The sequence below is a fragment of the Hypanus sabinus genome, chromosome 22, assembly GCF_030144855.1.
Source record: "Hypanus sabinus isolate sHypSab1 chromosome 22, sHypSab1.hap1, whole genome shotgun sequence".
Classification (NCBI taxonomy): Eukaryota; Metazoa; Chordata; class Chondrichthyes; order Myliobatiformes; family Dasyatidae; genus Hypanus; species Hypanus sabinus.
This window is the reverse complement of record NC_082727.1, coordinates 43,208,589-43,236,569: the sequence shown is the minus strand read 5'-3', so window position 1 is coordinate 43,236,569 and position 27,981 is coordinate 43,208,589. Positions and strand designations below refer to the sequence as shown.

At 38.7% G+C, this 27,981-nt stretch overlaps 1 protein-coding gene across 2 annotated transcripts in view; it reads left to right on the top strand.

Annotated features, from left to right (window-relative positions):
• The window catches only part of LOC132379568 (adhesion G protein-coupled receptor A3), a 531,961-nt gene that overhangs the window by 218,621 nt on the left and 285,359 nt on the right, over positions 1–27,981 (top strand). For both annotated transcript variants that reach the window (XM_059947630.1, XM_059947629.1), the window contains one exon: positions 6,238–6,451. In XM_059947630.1, the coding sequence (XP_059803613.1) occupies positions 6,238–6,451 (214 nt within the window). The remainder of the gene's footprint in view (positions 1–6,237; positions 6,452–27,981) is intronic.

Genomic DNA, 27,981 nt, shown 5'->3' with positions numbered 1-27,981 from the left:
CACTTCACCCCTTGCAAAATTCCTGTAAATCTCTCCAGGGATAGAATATTCCTTCAAAAATGTTGTATGCATAGTTGAATACTGTTCTGCAGTTGGGGCCTTACTACTGATTAAAAATTCTTAGCGTAACTTCTTGCTTATTTACACTATGAATGCAGTCAAGAATACTATATGATTGTGCTAACTTCACTCGCCACCTTCAAAGATTTATGTGAATATGTCCTTTGTATCCCTTTTCCTGCAGCCTTGAACTTCTTTCATGTAGTTCCTATTGCCTCTCCTCATATTTCTTATCAAGACATAAAACTTCACAGTTCAGTAAATAATTTCCTTTTGCAAATGCCTGCCAATTTCACCAGGCTAATATGTTCTCCAGAGGTCTATCCCATTGTCATTATTTTTCTGTGACAGTTACAAGCTGAGATCTTATGACCAGATCATGCTAATTTGGTTCCTTCAGTTAGAAAATCTACCCAGGTCTTCACATTCTTGCACTTAACTGAATCAAGCCATGTGATCTTGGAGTCCTGTTGCACAATCCAGATGTCACTTAGAGATATGTGCCTTAGTATGCAGGTCCCACCCAAGGGAGACCTTGAATCCCCTAAATAAAGTGATTGGGGTGAGGTCCTGTTTGCTGTCAAAGTTAACACTAATGTAAATTATTTTGAATGATTCTGCTATTCAGAGACATATAAAATCATCACAATTGAAATAAATAAAAATTCTGATGAAATTAAATTACTTAAAAGCACACACAAGCATATAAGAAGATCAAAAATGATAAACAGAATTTAAGGAAAGGTAAATTACCTTCTTCAAAACAGTTACTCCAGTGACCTCTGCTACGTATGGGATCCTTAGCCAGGCTGAATAGTGATCTCCCCAGTGTAGTGCTGAGAATCCCAAGAAGACCATTATGACACCTCACTCATATGAGGTCCAGTGGAGGAGATAACTATTAAATCTATCATTGAGTCCTGAATTTCCACATTTCACAGCTTGTGCACAGAACTACCGAATGCCCTGTGTGATTTGGCTTAATTCCCAGTGCGTCCCCCTGCAGGTTGTTAATGCATATCAGAAATTGCTCAGGTCCAGTACAAGCCTGTGGGGAAATATTACCTAAATAACACCCATTCTTTATTAATTTTATCAGTTGGTTGTATTCATCCTATCACTACAAGTCTAACTACTTTGCTTTGACATTGCTAACAAGTAATTTTTGACACTAACATTTAGAAGGTGTGCATGCAAATTTTGGAGAACGATGTACTGTGGTTGGAGGAAACAATTTTAGCAGAGCTGAAAAAATATTTTTTCAGGATAACATAATAAAAATAAAACTTGTATTAGAATACTAGCTTCAAGAATTTCATCAAACAAAGATATATGTACTGTATCTTTATACAAGCAAAGCGGTCGGTCGTGACAAAGAGGTCAAGGATAATAGTCTTGGTTCCGTTGATCTATTGTGGCCCACAGAGCGAAGACGCCTGTGCATTTATTTGTTTAATGTGTACTTGATGTTGCACTCCAAGAAGCACAGGATACTTCACAAACCAACCAACTGATTCCAATGGCATGGAAACCACGACAATTGGAGAGGATGGATTTGTTGCAGCCTTCATCCGCCTTCACAGCTGTTGAGTTCGAAGTAACCGTCCACCTGTTCCACCATTGAGGTCTTAGTTAGATTGTTCTTTGTCAGGGACCTCACCCTCGACCTTTCCACCATGGGTGACCCTACCAGGAGCATAGGTCCAGACGGCATCGCTCTCGGGATCTCAGGACCATACAAGCTCTTCCACCACAACAAGGTGACATTCCACGGAGAAGACAAGGCAAATAAAGAAAGGGAAAGATACCAAAATGAATTGTTCCTTAAGGTTTCAATTAAGGAACTGTTTTGACTACCATTGGTAGTCCATCTGATACATTTTACCAGCATTTGGTCCTGTGTGAATGATTGAAATTGCCCATGCCTTACATTTGAAAGTTTAGTGTAGCCAAGTAACACTATAAATATTCCCAAAGTTTGTACACCAATAGAGTTTTTAATTCTTAACTAACTTCAGCTTGCTTATAATTGGATGACCCAACAATGCTATTACCCCCAACTTCCCTCCACCTTTCCTAATTTGTCTTAACAGGTTGATCAGACCTGTCTGAATTTTCATAGAATATATTACAGCACAGTACAGCTCCTACAGCCCACAGTATTGTGTCAACTCTTTAACCTACTCCAAAGCCAATCTAACCCTTCCTACCCACATAGTCCACTATTTTCCATTCATCCATGTGTCTGTCCCTAATGTATCTGCCCCTAAAATACAGGGCATTCCACCTTGAAAATTGCTCAGGCTTGTCCTAAAATCACCTGTTAGTAATACGGAGATCTCAAAAATAATTAATTGATGTCAATTTCACCCTTTGTGATGGCTCCTTTCACACCCAGGTTATTCTGATGAAAGTCATGCTTGTTAACCCAATTCAATAACAACCCATGCTTGTTATTAATTTTCACAGAGAAATTGTTTTAATGGGAGGAGCTCTGATTTTGTCAGCATCTTGTAAAGCTCTTTCTCTGTTGTAATTCCACAGACAGATGTGGAAAATGTAGATAATGTAAATAATGTCCTTGGGTTAAACTTGTGTGTGAAAGAAAATGACTTTCCCCACAGCTTTCTTCAGCTTGCAGCATTTCTTTTTATCAATGTTGTTTTAGAAAAGGCCTTGTCCTTCCAAGCACAGACAATTGGACTTTGGTAAATTTTAGTCCATGCCTGTCAATCTAAAATTAAATACAGGGCCTCCTAAAGGTACTAGGTTCATCACTTTCATAGTGTTTTCATTCTAACACTGGCCTTTCATGAATGGATGGGTCCAACAGTCCTGGGCCTTCTGACCTGAAAGTTACATAGCAAGGTGGTGATTAGACATAAGCTGCAGAATTATTGGCATCCATTCCCTGTGTACTCGCGACTTCATGGCCAGATTCTACTCTAACTCCATCTACAAATTTGCAAATGATACCGCTGTATCTCAAATAATGAAGAATCAAAATACAGGAAGGAGGTAGAAAGCTTAATAACATAGTGTCATGACAGCAATCACTACTTCAACACCAGCAAAACAGGAAAACTTCAGGAAAAAGGGTGGTGCATATGTTGCTGGCTACAACAAATTCCTAGGAGTGACTATCACCAATAGCTTGTCCAATAGATATTGGACTGCCTTCATACAATGTTTTTGAATATTGCATCCTCCAGATCTTCATTTTCATTGTAACATTCAAGATGATGGTTGATATCTTCAAATTCTTTATACCTCCTAAACTGTTGAAGTTGTGAAATTATTTCATCTTCACTCCCAGCCATTTCTGGCATCTTGAAGCCAGAATGCTTATAACCCGCAGCAAGCAAAACAGTTCTAAATTGCCTTACTGCTTATTTCTCCTCAACTATTAGTAACAAAAATCATTGCTTTCTGAACACAGACACATGCAATGGATGCTATTTTAAAACTGTTCACTCAAAGAATGATATGGAGTCTAGTGGACACACAAGTGCGTACAACTGATGTAGGTTAGAAAGTGTTCAGCAACAGTCTCCTATCCAAATAAGCAGCATAGTGTGTCAAATAAATGAAGGGAATCCAGGCTACTTTTTCAATTATTTTTTGTTCTTGAAGAGTTATCCCAGATAAATGGCTGCCCCGATAGCCCATTGAACTGGAATCCGCTGTATTTAAATACTTGATTAAACAACTTGATGTTCAGTATCTCTAAATGGCTGATCTGAATACTGTAAATTCCCATCAGTACAGTTCTGAACTTTGCTGTTTTATGTAATCTCAACTGATTCAAATAAGCTTGAGTTTCGTGACAAAGATGAATCTGTTTGCTCTCCAAGAGCTTTGAATTGAGTTGATTTTGTTTGAAAAACACCTCAATGTTGTCTTAGGGATACAGTAGCATAATTTTCATATTATCGCTTGAATAGATCTGGATATTGATCTAAAGACCTGCATATGAAACTCTCCACTTCCACATCCGCTTGAAAATTTAAATTCAGATAATTAGGTAAAATTTATCCTTGAGTTGGACATGGGGATTCTCTTTAAAGACCCAAGATATAGGGTCCAGTGTTTGGTGGAATAGTGCAGCAGGTTCAGTCCCATTGAGATAATAGGGTCCTTTACCTTTATTGCAAATGATACCTTCACTATATAAGCTGTATTGGGTCAACAAAACAGTTCAGCATCACCTTCAGAATGTGATATACAGACAGACAATAAGTGCCTCTCTTTGGTTGTTGCCTGAAAATGCTTAATCCCATTTCAAAATCCAAGTGAATAACTTCCTATTTACTGTTTGGTTCAGTAACCCTCTGGAGAGGAGCTAGGTCCCACCAGGTCAGTCTAGCTGAGAATCACCCGTGATACAAGGTTGTTCAATCACTAGGATGCCCAAGTATTCATTGTGACCTTAACTGTGATTGATCAAATAAATGTTGGTTCTATTAGCAAATTCACCTCTCAGAAATGAATAACTTCTATACACATAGTACAGTCATCTGATAAGACAATAATCTTTACTGGGTCTGATGAAAAAATTGTGAATGGTAAAATTAATGATGTTAAAGAAGGCATTGTTACCAAGAAAGATGTCTGTAGAAGAAGTGAATTTAGATGTAAGACAAAAGACATACCATAGGAGCTGAAGTAGGCTATTCAGCCCATCGAGTTCATGCCATCATTCAATAATGACTGATTTATTATCCCTCTGAATCCTATTCACCTGCCTTCTCCCCATAAATTTTGACACCCTTGCTAATCAAGAATCCAGTCTTCTGCTACTTTAAATATACCCAATGACTTGCCCTCCAAAGCCATTTGCAGCAATGAATTCCACAGATTCACCATCCCCTGACTAAAAAAATTCCTCCTCATCTCTGGTTTAAAGGTATGTCTTTGTATTCTGAGGCTGTACCTCTGAACCTGGACTCTCCCACTATAGAAACCTCTCTATCTGAGTCTTTCAAAAATTTTATAGGTGTCATTGAGACTCCACCCTCCCCACATTCTTTTAAACTCCGTCGAGTACAGGTCCAGAGCCATTAAATGCTTCTTGTATGTTAATCCTTTCACTCTGGGGATTATTCTCATGAACTTCCTTTGGATCTTGTCCAATGCAAAGGATCTAAGCACATCCTTTCTTAGATAAGGAGTCCACAACTGCTTACAATACTCCAAATATGAATTTACATATGTAAGAATAAGTAATCTGTCCAATGACAATGAAAATCGCCGTATTTAACATGACTCATTGTTAGTTGTCTATCGTATCCGATGATGACAGGAGGCATGCATAGATGAATTTTTAAAATGGAAAAGCTGTTGCCTTGGACCAGTTCCACTCTCTTGTCTTAGAAATTCAGGCCCAGAGGTATGAGTAGTCGTCACAAACTGGGGTCTTCCTTGGTAGCAATGAATGACCCTGTGCCTTGTCATGCCTTTCTCTCTTCACAAAGTGTTGCAGAGCTGCCTTCCTGGCCACTATATCTCACTGTAGATCTCATCTATTGCACCCATATTGTACTGTCTCAGTACTTTTATATTTGAATGCTGTAGCACTTACTTTTTATTTGCAGTTATTTTGTAAATAACACTGTTCTTTTGCACTTCTGGTTAGATGCTAATTGCATTTCATTTGGCTTTGTATCTGTACTTGGCACAATGACGATAAAGTTGAATCTAATCTAATCTAATCTGCCCCAGTCTGCTGAAGCTGCCTTCACGTGCTAGGACAGGCATGTCTCTATCTCATCAGGGTAAGAGGCCTGCTTGCTACTCTCTCCTGGTTTAGTCCTCAGTCGAAGCAGTGTACTGGGGGTTGGCTGCTGTTTCATGCAAACAGCTGCTTGGAGCCACAGGTGAGAGCTGAGTGTCCAGTGGGGACCAAAGGTGAGTGAGCTGGCCCAGAATGGACACGACAAGCCCCTTCATCAGAATTGCTACTCCTCCCTGGACAACCGATACACTTCTAGCATACAATGTAGAGATTACAATTATTAATTGTGAATCAATTGCCATGAAAATTGTGAAACAGCATTATATATAGTATACAGCATCATAGTATATTTAATTTTTTTACATTTATTTGTACATTGTACTGGTACTAAACACAATTTGAAGAGTTACTCACCGTGTTCATTTACAATTATTAATTTTCAGATGGCCCTTTGGAATTGCCTCTGTTTGAGATGATCCCCTCTCACCGTCAAATTGTATTCCATGGGGATCGGTTACTGTTTCTGTGCACTGCAACATATGTGGATAAAACAATGCAAATTGAATGGCGACATAATGGAAAAGTAATGGTAACAGATGAAGATAATGAAATATTGGTTGAACCAGTTATGATTCATGACTGTTGCTTAATAACCAGGTAAGAATTTCCTTTGTGTTTGCTGTTGATTTAATATTAAATTGCTTGCTGTTTACTGATTCACCTTTGCTTATTATTTTGTTTTATTACAACCGAGTTCAGAACATATATTGCTGTACATACTTGCATTTAAATTCAATATTGTTAAGTCTGTGCCTTGGCTTGAAACACTTAGCTCTAAAGAAGTGTAGCACACAAATACAATGCCCTCAGTAGTGACTGCCACCTTCTGGAGTGGTAAATGATTACAGATGCTATGAAGATTTCCCATCGCTTAATGTTCTGGGCATCCTTAAAGTATTTAGAACTCTGATTACATTAATAAATTAAAAGACGGTACCAAAAATCATATGATTGTATGGTTTGCACTCTGATCTTTATTTAATGTTAAACTTGGAGACTTAGCAGTTCATCTAGGACAAATATGATAGATAAATTCTTGCATAAATCTGTATAATAAACACGTTTGAGCTCATGCTCATATGCTAAAGGCTGATTTATACTTGTGCGTCGCATCGATGCTGTAGGCAACGTGTACCCTATGCCATACCTACGCCGTACCCTACGCTGTAGGATGATGTGCACTTCTCCAGAAAAGTTGCTCGCGTTGCGACGACGCAGGCGGCAACAACTGTGATTGGTCCGCTTGGTAGCATCGCATTTCCTCCTACGCATTTCCGGTTGCTTCTTCTCCACCATGTTTGTAGGCTATGTGTACACCGATACGAAATAGACGAACCATATCATCAAACCTACCTGCCGACATGCAAAAATGTTTGGAATGCATTTCCTCGTCCATGTCTCTCATGAAGAAACTCAACCCAGTGGCATAGAAACCCCACTGCCAACTAATGTCTGGGCGCACACCAACGCATGCTCACTACAGCATAGAGCGACGCAGAAGTGAAAATCAGGGTTACGGCGTAGGCTGCGGCATAGCCCGTACGCACAAGTATAAATCAGCCTTAAGTCTGTTAACGTGTCTGCTGCAAATGACATTGTAAATGTCATTGAATTAAGGACACAAGTATTCCTCAACTGGGTTATTTTATGATTCATATGAGAGCATTTGTTACTTGATCTTCAATGAAAATTGCACATTGCACACGGTCCAAGTCTATCAGAAAGTGCATCTGAAGTTCATGCTTGTGCTCCTTTCCAGAGGTGTATATTGCAATTGATTGACTGGATATTTGGACTGGGAATTGAATTAACACTGTCTGTAGTAACATAACTAAACATCTAATCTTTGTATCAGTCTTTTGTCAGGAAGATATTAAACTGAATTCAAATCAGGCATTTCTCAGAACTGATATTTTGAGCCTGGCTGATAGTGAAACCTCATTCCTTCACTGATTCCTCCCAGAACTTTTCACCTTACCTTGTTACCGGTTGTATTGGCATACACTTGGGGAAGCCCATGCATATTTGGCAAGTGGGAGAAACCCTATATAGTCCCAGGGAGAACATTCAGTCTCCATACAGACAACACCAGAGGTCAGGTTGGAACCCAGGTTACTGGAACTGTCAGCCAGTAACTTTAGTGGCATTGTCACTATTGCACCCATAAAGTAATTGTGGTCTAAAATATTTAGTATCACAGATATCTGTCAATATATACTTTGTTTTGAAGCAAAAGATTAATAATACATTTTTTCTATGAAAAGTTTAGTCTACCCTGACCATCAAGAGCAGCTCAGCATAGAAACCTTTTATTTGGAGCAGCTTTTGCTATAGAATTCTCCACTGCTGCTGGCTTACGCTTACCCTTGCCAGTAGCTAGTTTCCCAAGGATTAGCATCAGGTTGTCTGATGAGATGATTTGTTTTTCTAGGAGTGGGAAAAAGATTAGACCCATCTGGATCAGGACGAAGACATTTTACTGATTTGCATTTCTGAAATGTAGTAATCCAAACTTTTCATCGCATTAGCTGAATTATAACGTGTTCAGAAACCCAGTCTGGTGTAAGGTAAAGGGATGAAGACTGGGTACAGAAGGTTTCTGTAGAAATGTGTAGAGTGTGAAATGTTGTGGAAGTGACAGATGAAATACTGTATTTACAACTTGCAATTGTCTGTAATAGTTATGTATGTGTGTGCATAACTAAACCGCAGGTCATGCTGGCAGCAGCCTGAATAAGTCAAAGATTTGCACTTTTCTGCAGTCTTCCCAGCTTTGCAGGATTCTTATAATTCCAAGTAACTAAAAAGGAAATGTATGTGTCTTTGCTCGGTTTTTAAAGAAACAGACAAAATGTACGTATGCAGATTGTTTATGTAAACAAATAGTGTCAGTTTATGGCTGATATTTTAATTATTACTGCACCGAAGAAGGCTGTCTGTCCATTGGGTGATTGTTGATGGACAAAAGAGTAGTCCCATCAGTCCTATTCCACTTCCCCTTGTCATTTTACACCATGCTCTCTCACATGCCATTCACTTCTCCTTCAGTTTGTTTTTCCTCTCAGCTGCAGAAATCGTTTGCAGTGATTGTTTAACCTGCTAGCATTTTGTTAGGATGTGAGAGGAAACTAGAGTACCCAGGAGAACATGGAGATTCTACACAGAATTGGGTCTGGGGAGCTATGAGGCAGCAGCACTCCCTCTTGTGTTAATGTCCCTCCCAGCCTTTTCCATCAAATGTAGAATAGCATTAAGGTTTCAAAGATGCGTCTCTGCAGGACACTAAGATGTAAAGACATTAGACGTTTTGGATTAATTAAAGCATTTGAGTAAAGTATGGATGCAAAATGACTCAAGTGGGTTGAGAGTATTTGGTGATGTGTAATAATCTCAAGGAAAAGTAATGAACTAAATGGAGTTCTGAAGTTTCGACTTAGTTTCAAACTCAGTGATGCACTGAAGATTGCAGGTATGGGAATGGGGCATCGCATGTGACTTCAGTTTTGATTTGAAACAAGTTTTTCAAGTATTTTGAATATTTGAAATGAATAATGGTCATTTGTAATTCTTTTTAAAAATTTGCTTAGAAAGTGTATCTACTATTTCATATTCCTTTAGACCGAAGGAGACATTCAAAGTTCAAAGTAAAATTTATTATCAGAGTACATGCACGTCATCACATACAACCCTGAGATTCTTTTTCCTGAGGACATACTTAGCAAATCTATAGAACAGTAACTATAAACAAGGCCAATGAAAAACAACCTACAAATGCAAATATAAATAAATAGCAATAAATAACAAGAGCATGAAATAAGATAAAGAGTACTTAAAGTAAGATAATTGGTTATCAGAACAGCATAAATAGAATGAGTGTAGTTATCCTCTATTTCTGGTGTTCAAGCCAATTCTAGATTCAGTCGATCAAGTCAATACCAGCTCTCAAAGAGCATCCTATCAATCCCATTTCTATATAACCATATAACAATTACAGCACTGAAACAGACCATTTTGGCCCTTCTAGTCCATGCCGACACTTATACTCACCTAGTCCCACCGACTTGCACTCAGCCCATAACCCTCCAATCCTTTCCTGTCCATATACCTATCCAATTTTTTTAAAATGACAATATCGAACCTGCCTCTACCACTTCTACTGGATGCTCATTCCACACAGCTACCACTCTCTGAGTAAAGAAATTCCCCCTCGTGTTACCCTTAAACTTTTGCCCCCTAACTCTCAAATCATGTCCACTTGTTTGAAACTCCCCTACTCTCAATGAAAACTTTTCTTTCTTGTAACTTTTTCTCTCACACATGCCCATCAACATCACCAAGATTTCTCTACCATCCCTATATGACTGGCAATTTATAGATAATCTAACAACTAGCAAATATTTGGGATATGGGAGGAAACTATAGCATTTGGGCAAAACCTGCACAGTAACGGAGAGAACATGAAAACTACATAGGAAAAGTACCGGAGATCAGAATCAAAGCAAGGTCACAGGCGCTTTGAGACACCTGTTGCTCAGGGTGTTGGACTATATATTGTTCTTTTTTTTTCTTGAGTGAACATGCTTCTTTTCTTGCTATTTTGTATTAGTTACTTGCTATTCGGAATGTTTTGCACCTTGGCCCCAGAGGAATGCTGTCTGGTTCAACTATATCTATGTATGGTTTGAATGATAATTAAACTTGATTTGATTTGATTTTGTGTGAGATGCACCATATCAATGGTATTCTGTGAATTCTTTGCTGCTTTCTCCATCATCTTCATCTCACACCAAATGCTGTTTCAGATAACATTTCCATTACTGGACAATAACAGGCACTCAATAGAATCTATAATTTAAATGAATTTGCTATTTGAATAAAATAGCAAGGAAAGTAATCAATTATGTCAAACTGGGTTTGCTGTCATTGCTGTTTTGCCCACATTGAATAAATATAAAGGCCACATTCCATGTCAGTTGATGAGCGTGAGGTTTTCTTTGTCTTTTACTTGAGCTGCAATGGTACATGGAGGCGAGAAAAATATGGTTCTCATTTCAAGATCTACATTAAAGATTACTACTCGCAGAAATACAAAATCTCTCTCTCCCTTTTTGCTGTGCTCAGCAACCTTCCTCCGTCACTGAGAGCACCACCAGCTCTCCAAGAAGTACCAGAGTCACAAGGTACATGTGGCAAGATATGCAAACTATAACAGATTACTAATCTAACCTTCAAATCAGTAACAGCGACTGCTCCCTTCCTAATAGGCTGAATACCTTTTATGCACAATTTGGAACAATGAAGTATATGGCATTGAGTAAAGCCCCCTCTCCCCTGAGGAGAAGGCAGCTTGCTGGCCACAGATGAGGTGAGGAGGATCCTAGCCAGGGTAAACCCAAGCAATGCTGTGGGTCCGGACAACATACTGGGTCAGATGCTGAGAGATTGCACAGCTGGGCTAACAGAGGTCTTAATGGACATCCTTAACTTCCTTTTGCTTAAGTCCACTATCCCTGCAGGTTTCAAGGTCACGACCATTATTCTGGTGCCCATGAGAGAGATGTTAATTGTCCTAAACATTTACTGCCCAAAAGCACCGACCTCATCAAACATGACGTGCTTCAAGTGGCTGGTAATGGATTATATAGAATCCCACATATCAGGTACATTGGATTCTTTCTAGTTTGCCTACTGCTCAAATGGGTCCACTGATGATGCCATAGCCTCGGACCTCCATTCCATAGCGTCCCACTTAGAAAGCAATACATCACATGCCAGGATCTTCATTGACTTCAGCTTGGCGTTTAACATGATCATCTCTCAGAGGCTTGTGGGCAAACCATCCTCACTTGGACTTAAAAACCTTCTCTGCAACTGGATCTTGGACTTCTTGATGGAAAGACCACAGATAGTCCTAGTCGGCGGCAATGTCTGAAGCTCCATCATTCAGCTTCAGATTCAGTTTATTGTCATTTAGAAACCACAAATGCAATGCAGTTAAAAAATGAGACAACGTTCCTCCAGAATGATATCATAAAAGCGTATGACAAAACAGACTACACTAGAAAATCCACATAACGTTTGGCAATCCCCAATCCAGAGTCCGGAGAGGCTGCTGCGTATTAATATCGCGCTACCGTCTAGCGCGTTCCCCGGAAAGGAGCTCCAAATTCAAATCTACCAGACAAACAAGAGCAAAAACAAGACAAAAAATCATGCTGAACATTATTGCCCCACAGGGCTGTGTGGTCAACTGACTGCTGTTCGCACTGCTGACACACAATTACACTGCCGGATCCAGCTCAGAGTTGGATCTCAAACACGGAGACCTGGTATGTCACCAAAGACTTGCAAGTGTACCGTGGAGAGCATTCTAACTGGTTACATCACCATGTGGCACCATGTGCTACTGCACAGGATCAGAAAGAGCTGCAGAAAGCTGTAAACTCAGGCAACTCCATTAATGACCCCAGCCTCTCCAGCACCAAGGACACCTTCAAAAGGTGATGCCACGAAAAGGTGGCATCCATCATTAAGGGCTCCTATCTCCCAGGACATGCCCTCTTCTCATTGCTACCACCAATGAAGAGGTACAGGAACCTGAAGACACACTCAGCATTTCAGGAACAGCTTCTTACTCTCCGTCATCAGATTTCTGAATGGACAATGAACTCATGAACACTACCTCGCTACTTTTGCTCTCTTTTTGCACTATGTACTTAATTTAAATTTTAATACTTATTTCCCACTCAATTTTATTGACTTTTTATTATTATATATCGCATTGTACTGCTGCAGCAAAATGGTAAGTTCCACAACAAATGCCAGTGATATTAAACTTGTTTCTGATTCTGAATTGCACCGTCAAGTTTGGTGATGATACAGCAGTGGTTGGATTCGTGGCAACAATGATGAATCGGCATATGGAGTGGAAGTAGAGAGGTTCATCAAATGGTGTGATAATAACAACATGAAGCTCAGTGTGGACAACACAAGAGATGATTGTGGACTTCAGGAAGGCGGAGGTGGACCACTTTCCATTGCACTTCAATAGCTCAGTGATGGAGAGACTGAAGAGCACGAAGTTCCTTGGTGTGCACATAATGGACAGTCTAACCTGGACCCACAATGCCTCCTCATTAGTTAGGAAGGCACAACAGCATCTACACTTTCTGAGAAGATTGAGGCATGCAAAGCTCCCCATTCTAACAACTTTCTATAAGCTCCTCATTCTAATAACTTCCTGTTGGAGCACCATTGAAAGTATCGTGTCTGGCTGCATCATTGTGTGGTATGGAAGCTGCAAAGCATCAGAACACAAGACCCTGCAGAGGATAGTGAAAGCTGCCAGGAGGATCACTGGGGTCTCCCTCACCCCTACTTGTGACATTTACTGGAAGTGTTACAGGTGAAGGGCCTGAAGCACTATTAAGGATCCTTACCACCCATTCCACAATCTATTTGACCCACTGCCATCAAGAAGGACGTACAGGAGTATCAGGACTAGGAATGTCTGATTAGGGAACAGCTTCTGCTCTCAGGCTATGAGTCTAATGAATACTCAGCCCGCACCAAGGTCTCATCACTTGGTCAGCAAACTTTACTGTTTAGCGCACTGTTATACTCTTTGAATTATGGTTGGGTTGAATTGATCTCCGATCTTGACAATTCAATTGCAAACGTATGGTCACTACATGAGGAGGCATCATCAGTGCACTGTGGTGTGTCCTCCAAATGCTTGACCTTTATATATTTATCAATTAGCTGATTGGTCATCATTTCAGAAACTTAATTGTGAAGAGGAGAGGAGATCTCACACTGATTAGTTGCATTGGCTAACTTTGTGCATTGTGGTCTGCTTGGGTGTCCATCCAATTCCTAAACAGACTTGGACTGGTGCAGAGACAACAACCTCTCTCTTAATGTGAACAAAACAAAAGAGATGGTTGTTGACTTCAGGACGGCATCGACGGCTCCTTGGTAGAGATGATAAACAGCACGAAATTTCTTGGTGTTCACCTGACGGAGAATCTCACCTGGTCCCTCAACACCAGCTCCATAGCAAAGAAAGCCCAGCAGCATCTCTACTTTTTGCGAAGGCTGAGGAAAGACCATCTCCCACAACCCTCCCCCCCATCCTCATCACATTCTAGGGGGGTTGTTGTATTGAGAGCATCCTGAGCAACTGCATCACTGCCTGGTTCGGAAATTGCACCATCTCGGATTGCAAGGCTCTGCAGCGGATAGTGAGGTCAGCTGAGAAGATCATCGGGGTCTCTCTTCCTGCCATCACTGACATTTACACTACACGCTGCATGTGCAAAGGAAACAGCATTATGAAGGACCCCATGCACCCCTCATACAATCTCTTCTCCCTCCTGCCATCTGGGAAAAGGCTCCAAAGTATTCGGGCTCTCACAACCAGACTATGTAACAGTTTCTTCCCCCAAGCTATCAGACTGCTCAATACCCAAAGCCTGGACTGACACCTTGCCCTACTGTCCTGTTTATTATTTATTGTAATGCCTGCACTGTTTTTGTGCACTTTATGCAGTCCAGTGTAGGTCTGTAGTCTAGTATAGCTTTCTCTGTGTTGTTTTTTTTATTATTACATAGTTCGGTCTAGTTTTTTGATTGTGTCATGTAACACCATGATCCTGAAAAACGTCGTCTCACTCTTACTATGCACTATACCAGCAGTTATGGTCGAAATAACAATAAAAGTTGACTTGACTTGACTTGACTTGAACCCATGAACACTACCTCACTTTAATTTTGCAGTATAATTTCTGTTTTTGCACTATTTCTAATTTAACTATTTTATATATATCTATAATATGTATATATATTTACTGTACTTGATTTACTTTTTTTTTCTCTATTATCATGTACTGCATTCTACTGCTTTTGTAAGTTAACAAATTTCATAACATATGCCAGTGATATTAAACCTGATTCTGGTTCTGGAATTTTGCCTGCAATGGCTCATAGATAATTTAGAATGATATTGCCTAAACTTATTTTAGTAATACTTTGTTTTAAATGCTGTGTGTGATACTGTATGTATTGTGGTGCACTGTGGTCAGAGGAACATTGTTTCATTTGGTTGTACATATGTACAGTTGGATGACAATAAACCAAACTTGAACTTCATAGACAGATTACTAGAATGGATCAACATTGGATAACAGATGTGCGCCTGAAAAGCATCACAGTATGGCTGTCAGAATATCATTAAAACACAGTTGCAGTCTGTTTCCCATCATGAATTTTTGAACTGATGTAATCAAATTAATTGTTGTGATCTTGTTATAAAATAAATGAAGTAATTACAGTAAATAAAAGGGGTTAGCATGCAGACTCAATTTAATGTCTGATCTACCGTGGTTAAAAGGTGCAAAGCACAGATGTCATTCATCTTTTCTTTATTGCTTGGTGGTTAATAATAATCTAAGAATAGGACCCTACTTTTTTGACTTAAATCAGGAGTGCATGTGGGAGAAGATATCTTTCAAAGTAAATTATATTTAATAATACAAAAGCACTTGGCTGGATCAACAAAGATTGACATGTTTATCTGGTAAATTATTTCATCTGTTTACTTCAGATTTGTACTAACTTATGACACATCAGTTTGTGTTCATATCAGTAAGTATCTTATAAAATCAGAAATAATGTTGCAAGTGCAGGCACCAAACAAGCATCACGTGAATCCGTCATTCTGATGAGAAGCCTCACTTCTGATAAACATATAACAATAATTTAGGAAGATAACCAAGAAACCTGGACATCATAGGAAGGGAGACAGAAATTTTCAATATGTGTTGCTAGTGGGTGAGACCTGTTGCTATAGATACAGAATCAAAACATCATTTCCAAAAATGTTTTAAAAATAGAATGCTAATCGTTAAGATTGATAGCTTGATCGCTATTTTATCTCTGTACCAACCTGTCATTTCAAATGCAATCCACACAAAGCAATTTTGTGAATTTATTGATCAAAAATAGAAATTCAAACATCAGCCCATTGGTGAGAGAATTCAATCCATTAGTGGTTATAAAAACAGAAATAAAAATAAATGAACAGAAAGGAGAAAATGGGCAAACTGTGGTTTGAAAACCTATTCAAGGATGAAGACAGCAGGTTGCAAGAAATCCTTTTCAAATATTAAAGCCAATCATTTGCATAATCTTCCTTCTTACAATATGTGGATTACTGATGTGTGAATAATGTTAGATAATGATGTTAGGTAGGGGGAGGACACTCCGAAAATTTCAGGGATTTAAGAAGAGCGGTCTATAATTATAGAACATGATTTTTGATTCTGTTGCTATTCCTGCCCTATCTGCATTTTGACTTTTCATTTGTTGTTACTGATATAACAGTCGAATTAGTAGCATAGAATCATAGGATTGTGCTGCACGGAAATGGACTATCTAGCATAATCCTATTTGTCAGCATTAGACATTTATCCCTGTTCTCACTTGCTGTCCAAGTATTTGTCCAGATTATTTTAAGGACTGTAATTGTATCTGCCTCTACCACTTCCTCTGGCAGTTACCTCCACACAACCACAACTCTCAATAGAAATCTTGCTTCTCAAATCTCCTCAAATTTGTCACACTCACTTTTTCTCAACTGGGGTTCAGCAGAAACCTAGGGTTCTGCGAGAGGTCGCTCAGGGTTCTGTGAGAGATTTTTTAAAAAGTTGTCCTTTTGAACTTCGCACAAGGCACAATACTAGCACTCACAGTGGTGGGCAGTGACCCTGTTAGCAGTCTCATTAATGGTCTTTCAGGCCAGTATGGCAGTGCACAGTAGGAACATGATTATTTGGTTAAAACCATTCTCTGTTTTTGACGCGAGGTAGGAGAGGACATGGATAATTGGTGAGTGCTGTATGAACAGACGGAAAGACGATAGGCTGATGAAGAGCATGAAGAATGTTTTCCGAGATTGAATTGACTTGCCCATTTTTATATTTTATTAACCTCTGTGTTTTACAGACATGTCTGGTGGTCTAATGTGGCAATCTTGGAATAACAATCTTGAGTAATTTCACTGCACTAGTGCAAGAACAGACACAAAAATGTCCATCTTCACAATGAAAGCTACTTATCAATGGGTTTTACATGAACTGTTGATCCAAGTTGTCCAATTCCATTGTGCCCAGTCTGTGGCAAAAACTTACAAATGCAGCAATGGCTCCTGCAAAAGTGAAAAGACACTTAATTACAAATCACGGCCATATGACTTGCAAAAGTGCTGTTATTTTAAACAGCTATTGGAATCTCAAAACAAACAGAGTAAAGCTTTTGTTAATAATGTCACAGTCATTAAAATGGTCAGGAAACAAGTTATTCAGCAGCAGAACTTATTACCCAGAAAAGGAAAGTCATACAGTTGGTGAGAACCTACCAATGGCAACGTATAAAATTATAGTGGGTAAAAGGCTCAGACAAGATGCAGTACAAGAAATTGAAAAGTTTTTACAATCAATGGTGATGATGGCTGGTTCTTCGCTTGTGAAGATCAGGAGGGAAGAAGAGCCCTCAGGAGTGACGGCATGATCGTTGGTGACTATCGAGGCTAGTTCTGGATCTCCAGACTCTGGAGCAGTAGGGACACGGGAACAGCTAGGATGCAGGTGCTTGGGTAGTAGGATCCTTCCTGCATCTCCTCTTCTCTTTAGTCACTCTTCTGGATTCCTCAAAATTCTTGTCTGCCACATGGATCAGCGGTCTCTGTCACAAGGCAGCTGCTGCCACTCCTTGGCCTGCTATTTGCCTGAGAGAGCTGCTGCCTAAGTTGGTTTTGTACCTCTTGCATGGGGCACCACGATCTCTCCTGCCCTGAGAGAGTTCTCTGTAGAGTACTGCTTTCCGTAACCTGGAGTTGTCCATGTGATACGCGGGTCCTGACCAGTGGAGCTGCCTGAGCAGCAAAATGGCTTCAATATTTGGAAGTTGAGCCTTCTCCAGGATCTTGTTGTTGGAGACATGATCCTGCTAGCTGATGCTCATAATGGAGCAGAGGCAGAGCTGGTGGAAGCACTCGAGCAACCAGATTTGCCTGTGATACAAGACTCAAGCTTCGGAGCCATATAGCAGTGTTGTGATGACAGCAGCCCTGTACAGCTGGATTCTTGTGGACAGATGCAGCTGGTGGTTCTTCCACACATTTCTGGAGGAAACTGAAGGCACTGCTAGCTCTGGCAAGTCGATTGTCAATGGTCAATGTCCCTTAACTACGGTTGCGTCATTGGAGATGACGCTGCCCAGGTAGGTAAACTGCTCAACTGTGGTGAGAGGGTGGTTGTCAATGGTTATCTGAGGTGAGTTGTAAACATCATGAAGGGGCTTCAGATGGAGTATCATTGTTTTCTTGAGAACAACAATTAACCTGAAAGCCCTTGTAGCCTTGGCGAACTGTGACTGCAGCCCGTAGCATACCCTCTGTGTGCATTAGAAGAGCAGAGGCCACATATAGCAGCTTGAGAATGGGCGTTTGCATGTTTTTTGTTGGGCAAGAAGGTGGCCACTCTCAAACAGTACGATAAGTCGACATATTGATGACATGTCATGTGATGCTGAAGAGGTTTTGTGTGATAAACTGAAAAGCAACAGTTTCTCAATCCAGGTTGATGAGTCAACAGAGTTCACCAATAAATGTCAAATTGTAACATTTATAAGATTTGTAAATGATGGTGAAATTCAAGAAAACTTTTTTGTGGCAAAGAGCTGCCCGAAACAAGCAAAGGCCAAGGTATATTTAATATTTTGTCTTCATATGTGGAAACAAAGGGTCTGTATTGGAGGAACTGTTTTGGCATCTGTACTGATTGTGCCCCATCAATGGCTGGATCCATGAGAGGTGTTGTTTTTCTTGTAAAAAAAAGAAAATCCTGATGTTGTCACAACACACTGCTTTCTTCACAGAGAGGTGCTGATGTCAAAACCTCTTGGAGATGAAATGAAATAGTTCTGGATGATGATACAAAAATGGATAACTTTATTAAATAAAGAACAAGAAGAATGTTTAAAACGCTATGTGAAAACCTGGTTAAAGAGCACACCAATCTCCTGCTACATACAGAAGTCTAGTGGCTTAGCGTTCTCAACAGGGTTTTTGAGCTGAAAGGTGAATTGCAGGAGTACTTTTAAGAAAATAGTAGGCCAGATTTTGCTGAGTGCTTTGAAGATGAAGAATGGCTGCAGAAACTAGCCCACTTAGCAGACATTTTTCATCATGTGAACCAGCTGTACGAGTCTTTGCAAGCCCCTGGATAAAATATTTTGACTTCAAATGACAAAATTTTTGGATTTAAAAAGAAACTGAATCTTTGGAAAAATCTTTGCAAAAGGAGATCTTGAAACATTTCCACTGCTGCTTGGACTTGAGAGTGAGGAAGGATCAGAAAACCTTGAGTCTTATTGAAAACCACCCTGAAGAACTGCAGAACAAAATTAAACAGTGTTTTCCCTCCCTTTCAACACAAGTGAATGACTGGGTGAGGGACCCTTTCTCTGAATCTCCTGCTCAGCCTGAGAACTTGACTTTGAGAGAAGAGGAAGAACTTTGTGAGCTGCACTCTGATCATGCACTGAAGATGAGAATTACTGACCTGCCCCCAACAGGGTCTGGATTTCTGTGAAAGAAGAGAATCCTGCCATTCATAGGAAGACAGTGGACATTTTCATGCAGTTTTCAAGTTCTTACATGTGTGTGCAAGCTTTCTCTTGTTTAATAAGCATTAAGAGCAAGGATAGATATCATCCCACCTCTGTTAAAGATGAAATCTATGTGTGTTTAGCTCAAGTTCGACCCCAAATTGGGTATTTGTGCAGCAAAAAAAAAAGCACATGTTTCACATGTTAGGCTTATATTTGAGCCTGATCATGTCACCTTGTATAAAATTGTCTTAGGCTATATTTTCATTCTTATTGCTTTGGATTATGGTTTTTAGTAACTTTAACATTCAGCATTGTCAATAAATTTTCATTTTGTAAATAGCATTAACTAAAATAAATTTACAACCTTTATTTAAATTAAATCTACCAAGCTTTAGAGAAACAATTCCATTTTGGCTTAAGGAAGTTATTTAACAGAAACTTATTATGTTTGCCTTATGAGTTTTTAAAATTCAAGAAAAAGAAAGATTAATTTTAAAGAAAGGTAAGCTAAGCTTAACTACCTTTTCTTTCCAAGAAATGTTGACTAAAAATTCATTCTCTACTCAAAAGAACATTGACAATTATTTTTGGATTATTATGTCTACAAGTTACTGATCATAGTAACATACCGTGAGCTGTAGATTATAATAACTTTTATGCAGGGGTTCCCTGAGACCTGAAAATTATTTCAAGGGTTGCTCCAGGGCATACAGGCTGAGAAAGGCTGCTTTATACCTATTCTTAGATTCTACAGCCTGAAAAAAAAGACTTCGACTGTCTACCATATCTGATCAGATTTATTATCAGTGACATATGATGTGAAATTCGTTGATTTGCAGCAGCAGTACAGTGCAAAGACATAAAAATCTATAAAGTACCATAAATGAGACCATGCAAAAATAAACAAATAATGCAAAAAAATAAAGGAACATTGAGGTAGTGTTCATGGGTTTGTGGACCGCTCAGAAATGTGATGGCAGAGGCAAAGAAGTTCTTTCTGGATCATTGAGTTTGGGTCTTCAGGCTCCTGTACCTCCCCCTGGGCAGAAAGTAGGTCCCATATAGTGAGTGTGTGTATTACTTTTAAAAAGCTCCATCCCTCAGCCACTTGTGTTTCAGTGAGAATAGAGCCAGCATACCCCATCTCCTCTTGTAATTAACGGTCTTAAGTCCAGACAACATCCTGGTGAATCTCTTCAGTGTTCTTCCTCTGCACCACTCTCTTGCTGTGGAGTGATGATCAGAATTGTACACAATACTCCAAGTGTAGCCTGACCAGTTGCAACATTGCATCCCAACACTTAGAGAGAGCCCTGAGACTCCAATTTTGAAAAAGTCAGGACTCATGCACTATCGTAATCTCATTACTTGATCCACAACTTTTGCTTCAGCAAATCTGACAATGCCTTGAAGAAAACATCAAGTATTTTGACAAATTCAAATAACTCTTGCTCTTCCTTACCTTGTTTCTTACAGTTTAAAAAATCGGATAATGCTTGGCAGAATCCATACACTAATTAAATAGGATTAGATTATTTAAAAATTAACTTTATGTTTTCCTCTTTTAATTATAGGCATATTTAAGAAACACCACTTGGTAAAATGTCAATTTATTGAAATAAGACTGGAGATGAGGGATGATCAATTCATAACTAGAGCTATAGGTTTGTCAGGACCATAATAAGGGAATAATGTGGTGTTGGGATGTATGCACCATGATGGAGAAAGAGGTGACTTGACGGTAAGTAAAAGAAGCTGTTTTAGTGGGGTTTCAAGTCGCAGTTTGGGGAGTGAGAATATGGATTGGTCTGTCTGGATGGCACGCAGACTAAAGCTTTTCACTGTATCTCAGTACAGGTGACAATAATATGTCAATTATCAGTTACCAGTTGAAGTACCCAGTGATAATCAGACTTATGAACAACATGAAATAAAACAGAAAGTGCTGGAAACCGTCAACAACTTAAGTAGAATCTGTGGAAAGTGAAACAAAGTTAACACTTCAAGTCAATGGCTCTTCATCAGAACTGGGAAGGAGAAAAAAATTTAGTTTTAAATTTCAGACCAGCTAGGGTGAGGGCAATATCTTTTGATTTTTTAAAGTTATTTGAAAACAGACTATTCAGCAAAGGTCATATTGGAGAGTATTTTAATAATCAGGATCTTCAGATTTGAGCTTTAATTTCAAGTCACACTGGCATTCAACCTGCCCACCTACTTCCTGAATTAATATGTCAGGGATTGACAGCAGTATGCCTGTTAAAGATGTGAATATGTGTAATTTTTTTTAAAAAAGCTCCTTTTTAGTAAGTCTACAATGCTGAAGACAAATGTAATTGAATTGTGACTTTATAAAATAAATTTAAGGGTGAGAAATATTCATAGTTTTAATGGTTTGACTTTACTTCCTTGCTTTTATTGAAGATATTAACACATGTATGAATTAATATTTAAATATTATTATATATTATAAGAATATAGTTAACAGTACAAAAATAACTGCATAGAGATTTTAGAAATTTAAATATATCTGATATCAGCTTCATTACTCAACAGTCTAAAAAAGTTTGCATAGAAAATCATAAGTTTGCTCATATGTCAACAATTTACTAGGAGGGTCTCTGGCCTATGTTTTGGGCTAAATTAGACTATTTGCTTCTCAGGCCTGTGAAGCCATTTAGGAGAATCATGCCTGATCCTCAAGCTCATTCATACCTTCCTGTACAATCTCTATAACCTTTAGAGCACAAGACCAATCCATCCAGCCATGAACTTACATTGTAACTGTCATTACCATAATAAACAAACAGAAATTTCTTACTGCTCTTTGGTCTCTTTAGACATGTGGTGCTTCATTGTTTCTGTAGTGTTGATTACGTCTGCTACTGAGATGACAAATATTAATGTCTCTATATTGAACCCAGACAATCTCAACTGGCTTGGTAATAGAGATGTCCTGTGGCTTTTACTAAATGTATGACCCTCCATTTTGTATTCAATTTAATTCAAGCCTTCATACTTATTTTTGTCTAGTGCAATATCCAAATTGGTATAAAAACTTTGTGTACTGCTCGAACAACTCAAAAATTTAAACCCCACCATTGCAAAGATGCGAGATGGCTCCATGAAATGATGATGGAAGATGCAGGGTTGTCAAAGAAATATAGCTGGTCATTATGTCCTTCAGTGAAGGGAACTTTAAATAATCAGATCACACAGGTCATCTCCCTTCACACTATCAAGGTCAATAATTGTTGTGAGAAATATAAATGACAAAACATATGAATAAAATTAAACACTAATCAAAGGAGATTTTACTGGTAGTTATGTATCTGGATTCCAATTGATTTGATTATGAAGGAGCAGCACTTACATGTCCAATAAGGCATAATGTGATGTTAAAGCTTCAATTAATGCAAGTCCTTGGGTTTGTCCAAAAAAAAGTCAGTGTATTCTCTGTGATCAGAGGTCCAATCTTTCCAGTAAATATTAAATGAAGACTCTTCAAAGGTGAAAAGTTTCAAAGGTACAATTTAATGTCAGAGAAATGTATACAATATACATCCTGAAATGCTTTTTCTTCGCAAACATCCACAAAAACAGAGGAGTGCTCCCACAGAATGAATGACAGTTAAATGTTAGAACCCCAAAGTTCCCCCCAGCTCCCCCCACCCACGTGTAAGTGGCAGCAAGCAGCAATCCCCACCCCCCACCACCGGCCAAAAAACGCATCAGCAGCCGCCACCAAGCACTCAAGCGAAGCAACACTGAAGACACAAACTTGCAGTTACCTGAAAGACTACATTGTTCACCCGGCATTTGACATACCACAGGAGAAAGAGGTGCCTCTGTTTTCACAGTGAGTGGGGAGACATAACAACAACTCGCTGGTTTATGATATTAAAAGTTCCGCCATGTCGCTTTTTTTGAGCTCTGTGCCCAAAGATCACGAGTCTCTGGCACACACCCACAGATATTCTGACTCCCCCGATGACACATGGCTCTCCCATTGTGACACCGACCTTTGATTCACCTACAGGCCAGAGATCCTAGGCTTGCAAAGCTGAGCCGAATACGTTGCTGGGCCCTTGGCACAACAGCCAGTCCTGAAACCCATTCCCACAAAGAACTGTAGTCAGTATGTAAATCCAGGTCAGAGTCTTTATAGAATTAAAAAAGGCTGAACAAAAGGTATTATGGTACAATTGTGTTCCTACATTCATTGAATGACATACTGTTCATTGTCATGAAAAATTGCTTCATAGTTTGAAGACACACTCAAGAGAACCAGTAATGTTATATCTTGAAAATTCATAAATCAAATGTTTGCAATTTGAGTAATTACTGCATTTACTTTGAGAAGATCTTTCATTGCATTGACACTGCATGAATTGATCATGGGAAGATTGTGGGTCTTCGTTGAATTGATTTAAAGCTCATGCTGATGGTGCAACCTGAATTGCTTCTTCAACAAGGAATTCCAGGATCATGAGCTTGCGAAGGTACTATTGAATTCTGAAGTAACTCTGCGATGTTGTAATTCATGGCTCTACTGTACCAGTGTTCAATGCTGAGGCAAGTGCATTTGAACAAACTTGCTGCATCCTTTCCTGCTTATCTGCTTATAGTTCCCAGCTGATGAAAGGTGGAGATACTGAGTCCCACATCAGGGATACAGATAAAATAAACTGCCCTCCCTGGGAATTGAATAAGTTTCTTGAGTGTGAATTCTCATGACCAGAACCTCATAATTGTCTATTCATCTAAGAATTCAAGGTCAACAGAATCTTAAGTGTTGCTTAATTTTAAGTCAATAAAGCCTGTGGTTGTTTAAAGTAACTGAAACTACTGTTAAAAGCTAGAACTGAATGATTCAATTTTATCTGTTATATTACTGCCAGCATACACTATTTCAAATCTAATATCCTGTAAGTGGAGATTTAGTGAGTCAAAATACAAAAAATTCTCGACATGGTTATCAAGTTTTGATTGTATTATACAATTTCCTATCTATCAAGTAACTTGGCTGTTGAGTGTGTATAGACATATTGAACATAAACTGAAGTCATATCTTTTAGGAAGTGTATCTGTATCTTCATGCATGGATAACAGGAAAAAACACATTTTTACTAAAGTTTAAGTTGTAACAGATGGGTTTGAAGTCCTGAATTGAAATAATATCTCTTTGTTCACATTATCAATGAGTCCTTTTTCAACAATAGTGCACTCTTAAAATTCAACCTCAAATCGATCAACCTTGGAACCCATTGTGTGAATTTTATTAGGCAAAATTCTCAAACAACTGGGCATATTTCATACTAACTCTGTGACCAGCTGTAGTTGGTCATCTCCCTATGTTACTGCAGATGTATAGGTTGTGTATGCACAAACATGCTTTCTTGTGTACATTGGATGTGAAAGGAAGCAAATTAAGTAATTTTATTCCTTGGTCTGTGCTTTTCCCCAGCAGGTTGTTATTTCATCAGGGAATTAATCTGAAATGTTAATTCTGTTTCTATTTCCACAGATGGGGTCTGTCTACTGACAATTTTTTTTCAAACTTTCCAAAATCTGCACTACTTTGCTGCTAATTTTGTCTTCCACTGGTTTTCATTTTCTTGAGTTTATTCTAACTTTCTTCTATGTTCCAGGTGATTTTAATGGTTCACTAAGTTTACTGTGGATGTTTTATCTGATCTTCTGTAAGACATTGCATGGTAATTTCTGATCAGTTCACAGTGTGTTTCTCCATTCACAAAGGAATGAAATCCACAATGGTCAGCTTCTGAGAGCATTAACATGCTGGTAAAATGGCTCCCTCGCCCAAATTCTAGCAAAAAGAATTTTGAAGCATCCTACAGTCTCATAGATTTCCTTTAACTGTAATTGTTAGGTAATTAGAAGCTGACAGCTAATGACAAAGATAGCAATTCTCCTTCCAGCCTATTCAATTAAATTTAGCCCTGCTTCAAGTTTTGCAATCTTTCTAATGTTATGACAGATTAATGTACAGAGAGAAACTTTCTATTGTTATAAGGTTTGCCAGTTTTTATTTCCCACAGGATTCTGCATTGTATTTATAGCAATAGGTTAAGGAGAAAAAATTAGCTTCTAAGTCATTATTAACTATTCAAGAGGACCATCAATCACTTAGTTATCATTTTCCATTAAATGAGTCCTTTTGGCATCAGTCTACAAAAGGCATAGATTTACCTCTGTGTTTTATTTCCTTCTGTTTGCTTTCCTTAACTGAGACCATTTCTAATTTCAGTAAGTGCCTCTAAGATGTTGATATCCTTTATTTATTCAGAAGACTCTCTAACTCAGGGGTTTCCAGTCTTTTCATGATTAACCGAGGTTGGGACCTCAGGTTGGGAACCCCACTGACTTTCTTTTAGTCTGTAACTCAGAAGCATAGATAGACAGCTGTTGAAAACTATGGAAACTATGGAGAACACATTCCATAGTCTCAGCTTTTTGCAAATATTACAATCCATTTCCTCAAACCTACAAAGATCAAAATCTTCCTAAATACACCATAAATTAACCATTACTTTACTCCCATAGAATTTTTTTTGAAAGCTCAGCCATGATCATATTTATCATCTTTTTAATATCTTTAACTTTGGTGAAATTAGTGCATAAGTTATTCTACTGCTACGGTTTCATATCAGCTCTCTAGTTCCTGTTGCTTTTTTTTACCTCTCTGAATAGCAGTGAAAGAAAATCTGTTAACTTACAACTCCAAACTACTAAATTTTACTTTTTATTGGACTTGGTTGTTTGAACATGCACCTCTTCAGAAATAACATTACAGAAGAAAAATTATCTAAATTTGGCTACATGGCCCTTCGAGCCTACTCAACAGTTTAATCAAGTCGTGATTGTTTTGATTTTTTTTCTATCCCCTACAACTCTTGACTCATCTACAGAGCAATCTTTGTATGTTATTTTTCCTTTTTAACTTTTTGTGCATTTAACTGTGCTCTTTCATTTATTTGCATGTATGCTTTTCTGATCACTTAACTAGATTTATCAATTTATTCAAATTATTACAGCAAGAGAAAGTTCAAATTTTTAAAAGCTTTCATCATTAATCTCCTTGGATCTCATGATTTACATTGTCAAAATCAGTTCATTATAAATTGTTTTGCTCATGAACAGAATTATTTAATAGCTTCTCCTACACATTGGATGGCAAACTTCAAGTGTGAAGACTGATTAATCTTCTCATTAGATTGATCTATACTTAAAATTCATGTCTGAATAAATCATAACCACTACTCATATGAAATATGAATTTGAATACAACTGAACATCATTGTTTGATAGAACAAGTGCATCATTATAAAATGCACAGATCATTATAATGTTGAACTGGAGACGTTTTAAATGTTGGTCTACACTTGGATACAACAGCTGAGATATTTTGAACTCAGTTACTGATTTTTATATTCATTCAAGGTACGAAGTCTTCAAAGGCTGTTGTACCATTAAATTTACTATTCTTTTGTTCTCTAGTGAAAGTGGTAGTGAGTTGAGTTCTTAAACAGCTGCAATACAAGGAGTGGGCACACCCATGATATGGTAACGGAGAGAGTTCCAGGACTTCCATCGAGGGTCAGTGAAGACTACATTTCCAAGTCAGGAAGGTCTGTGGCTTGGAAGGCAACTGCTTTTTTCCCTCTGCTTTTGTTGCCCTTGTCCCTCTAGTTGGCGGAAGTCTAAGGTTTGCAAGGTGCAGTCTAAAGAGTTTCAGTGAGTTGCTGCTGTAATCTCTCTATATTTATTCTTGTGCTATTGTATACTGGAGTGAATGAATGATTGTGGATGGGGAACTAACCATGAGGGCTGCTGTGTCCTCTGTGGTATTGAGCTTCTTAGGTGTTATTGAAACTGCACACATCCAGGCAAGTGGATAGTGTTCCATCCCATTCCTGCCTTGAGCCTTGTAGATGGTGGACAGGCTTTTGAAAATTAGGGTGTAATTTGTTACATGATTCCAAACCTCTCACTTTTTCTTGTAACCATCTTATGTTACTTGTCCAAAGTTTCCGGTCAGTGGTAACTGCCAGGATATTGATAGTGGGAAATACTGTAATGGTAATGCCAACTAATGTCAGAGAGTTGAATTTCTCTTGTTGGGTATCGTCATTACCCAACAGTTGGTAGCATGAATATTGTGAGCAGCCTTGGCCTTGGATGTTGTGGTAATGGACTGCTTCAGTGGTCCTGGACATTGTGATCAATGAATATTGCTCCTTCTGATGTTATAACTAAATTAAGGTAATTGATGAAGCCACTGAAGATGGTTGGACCACGAACACTAACCTGAGGAAGTCCTGTCCAAATACCGTAATCACCTTCATTCATGCTAGGTATGATCTCAACCAGTGGAAGTTTTCCCCCCCTCCCCAATTTCCCGTGACTCCAGTTTAGCCTTGGCTCCTTAATGT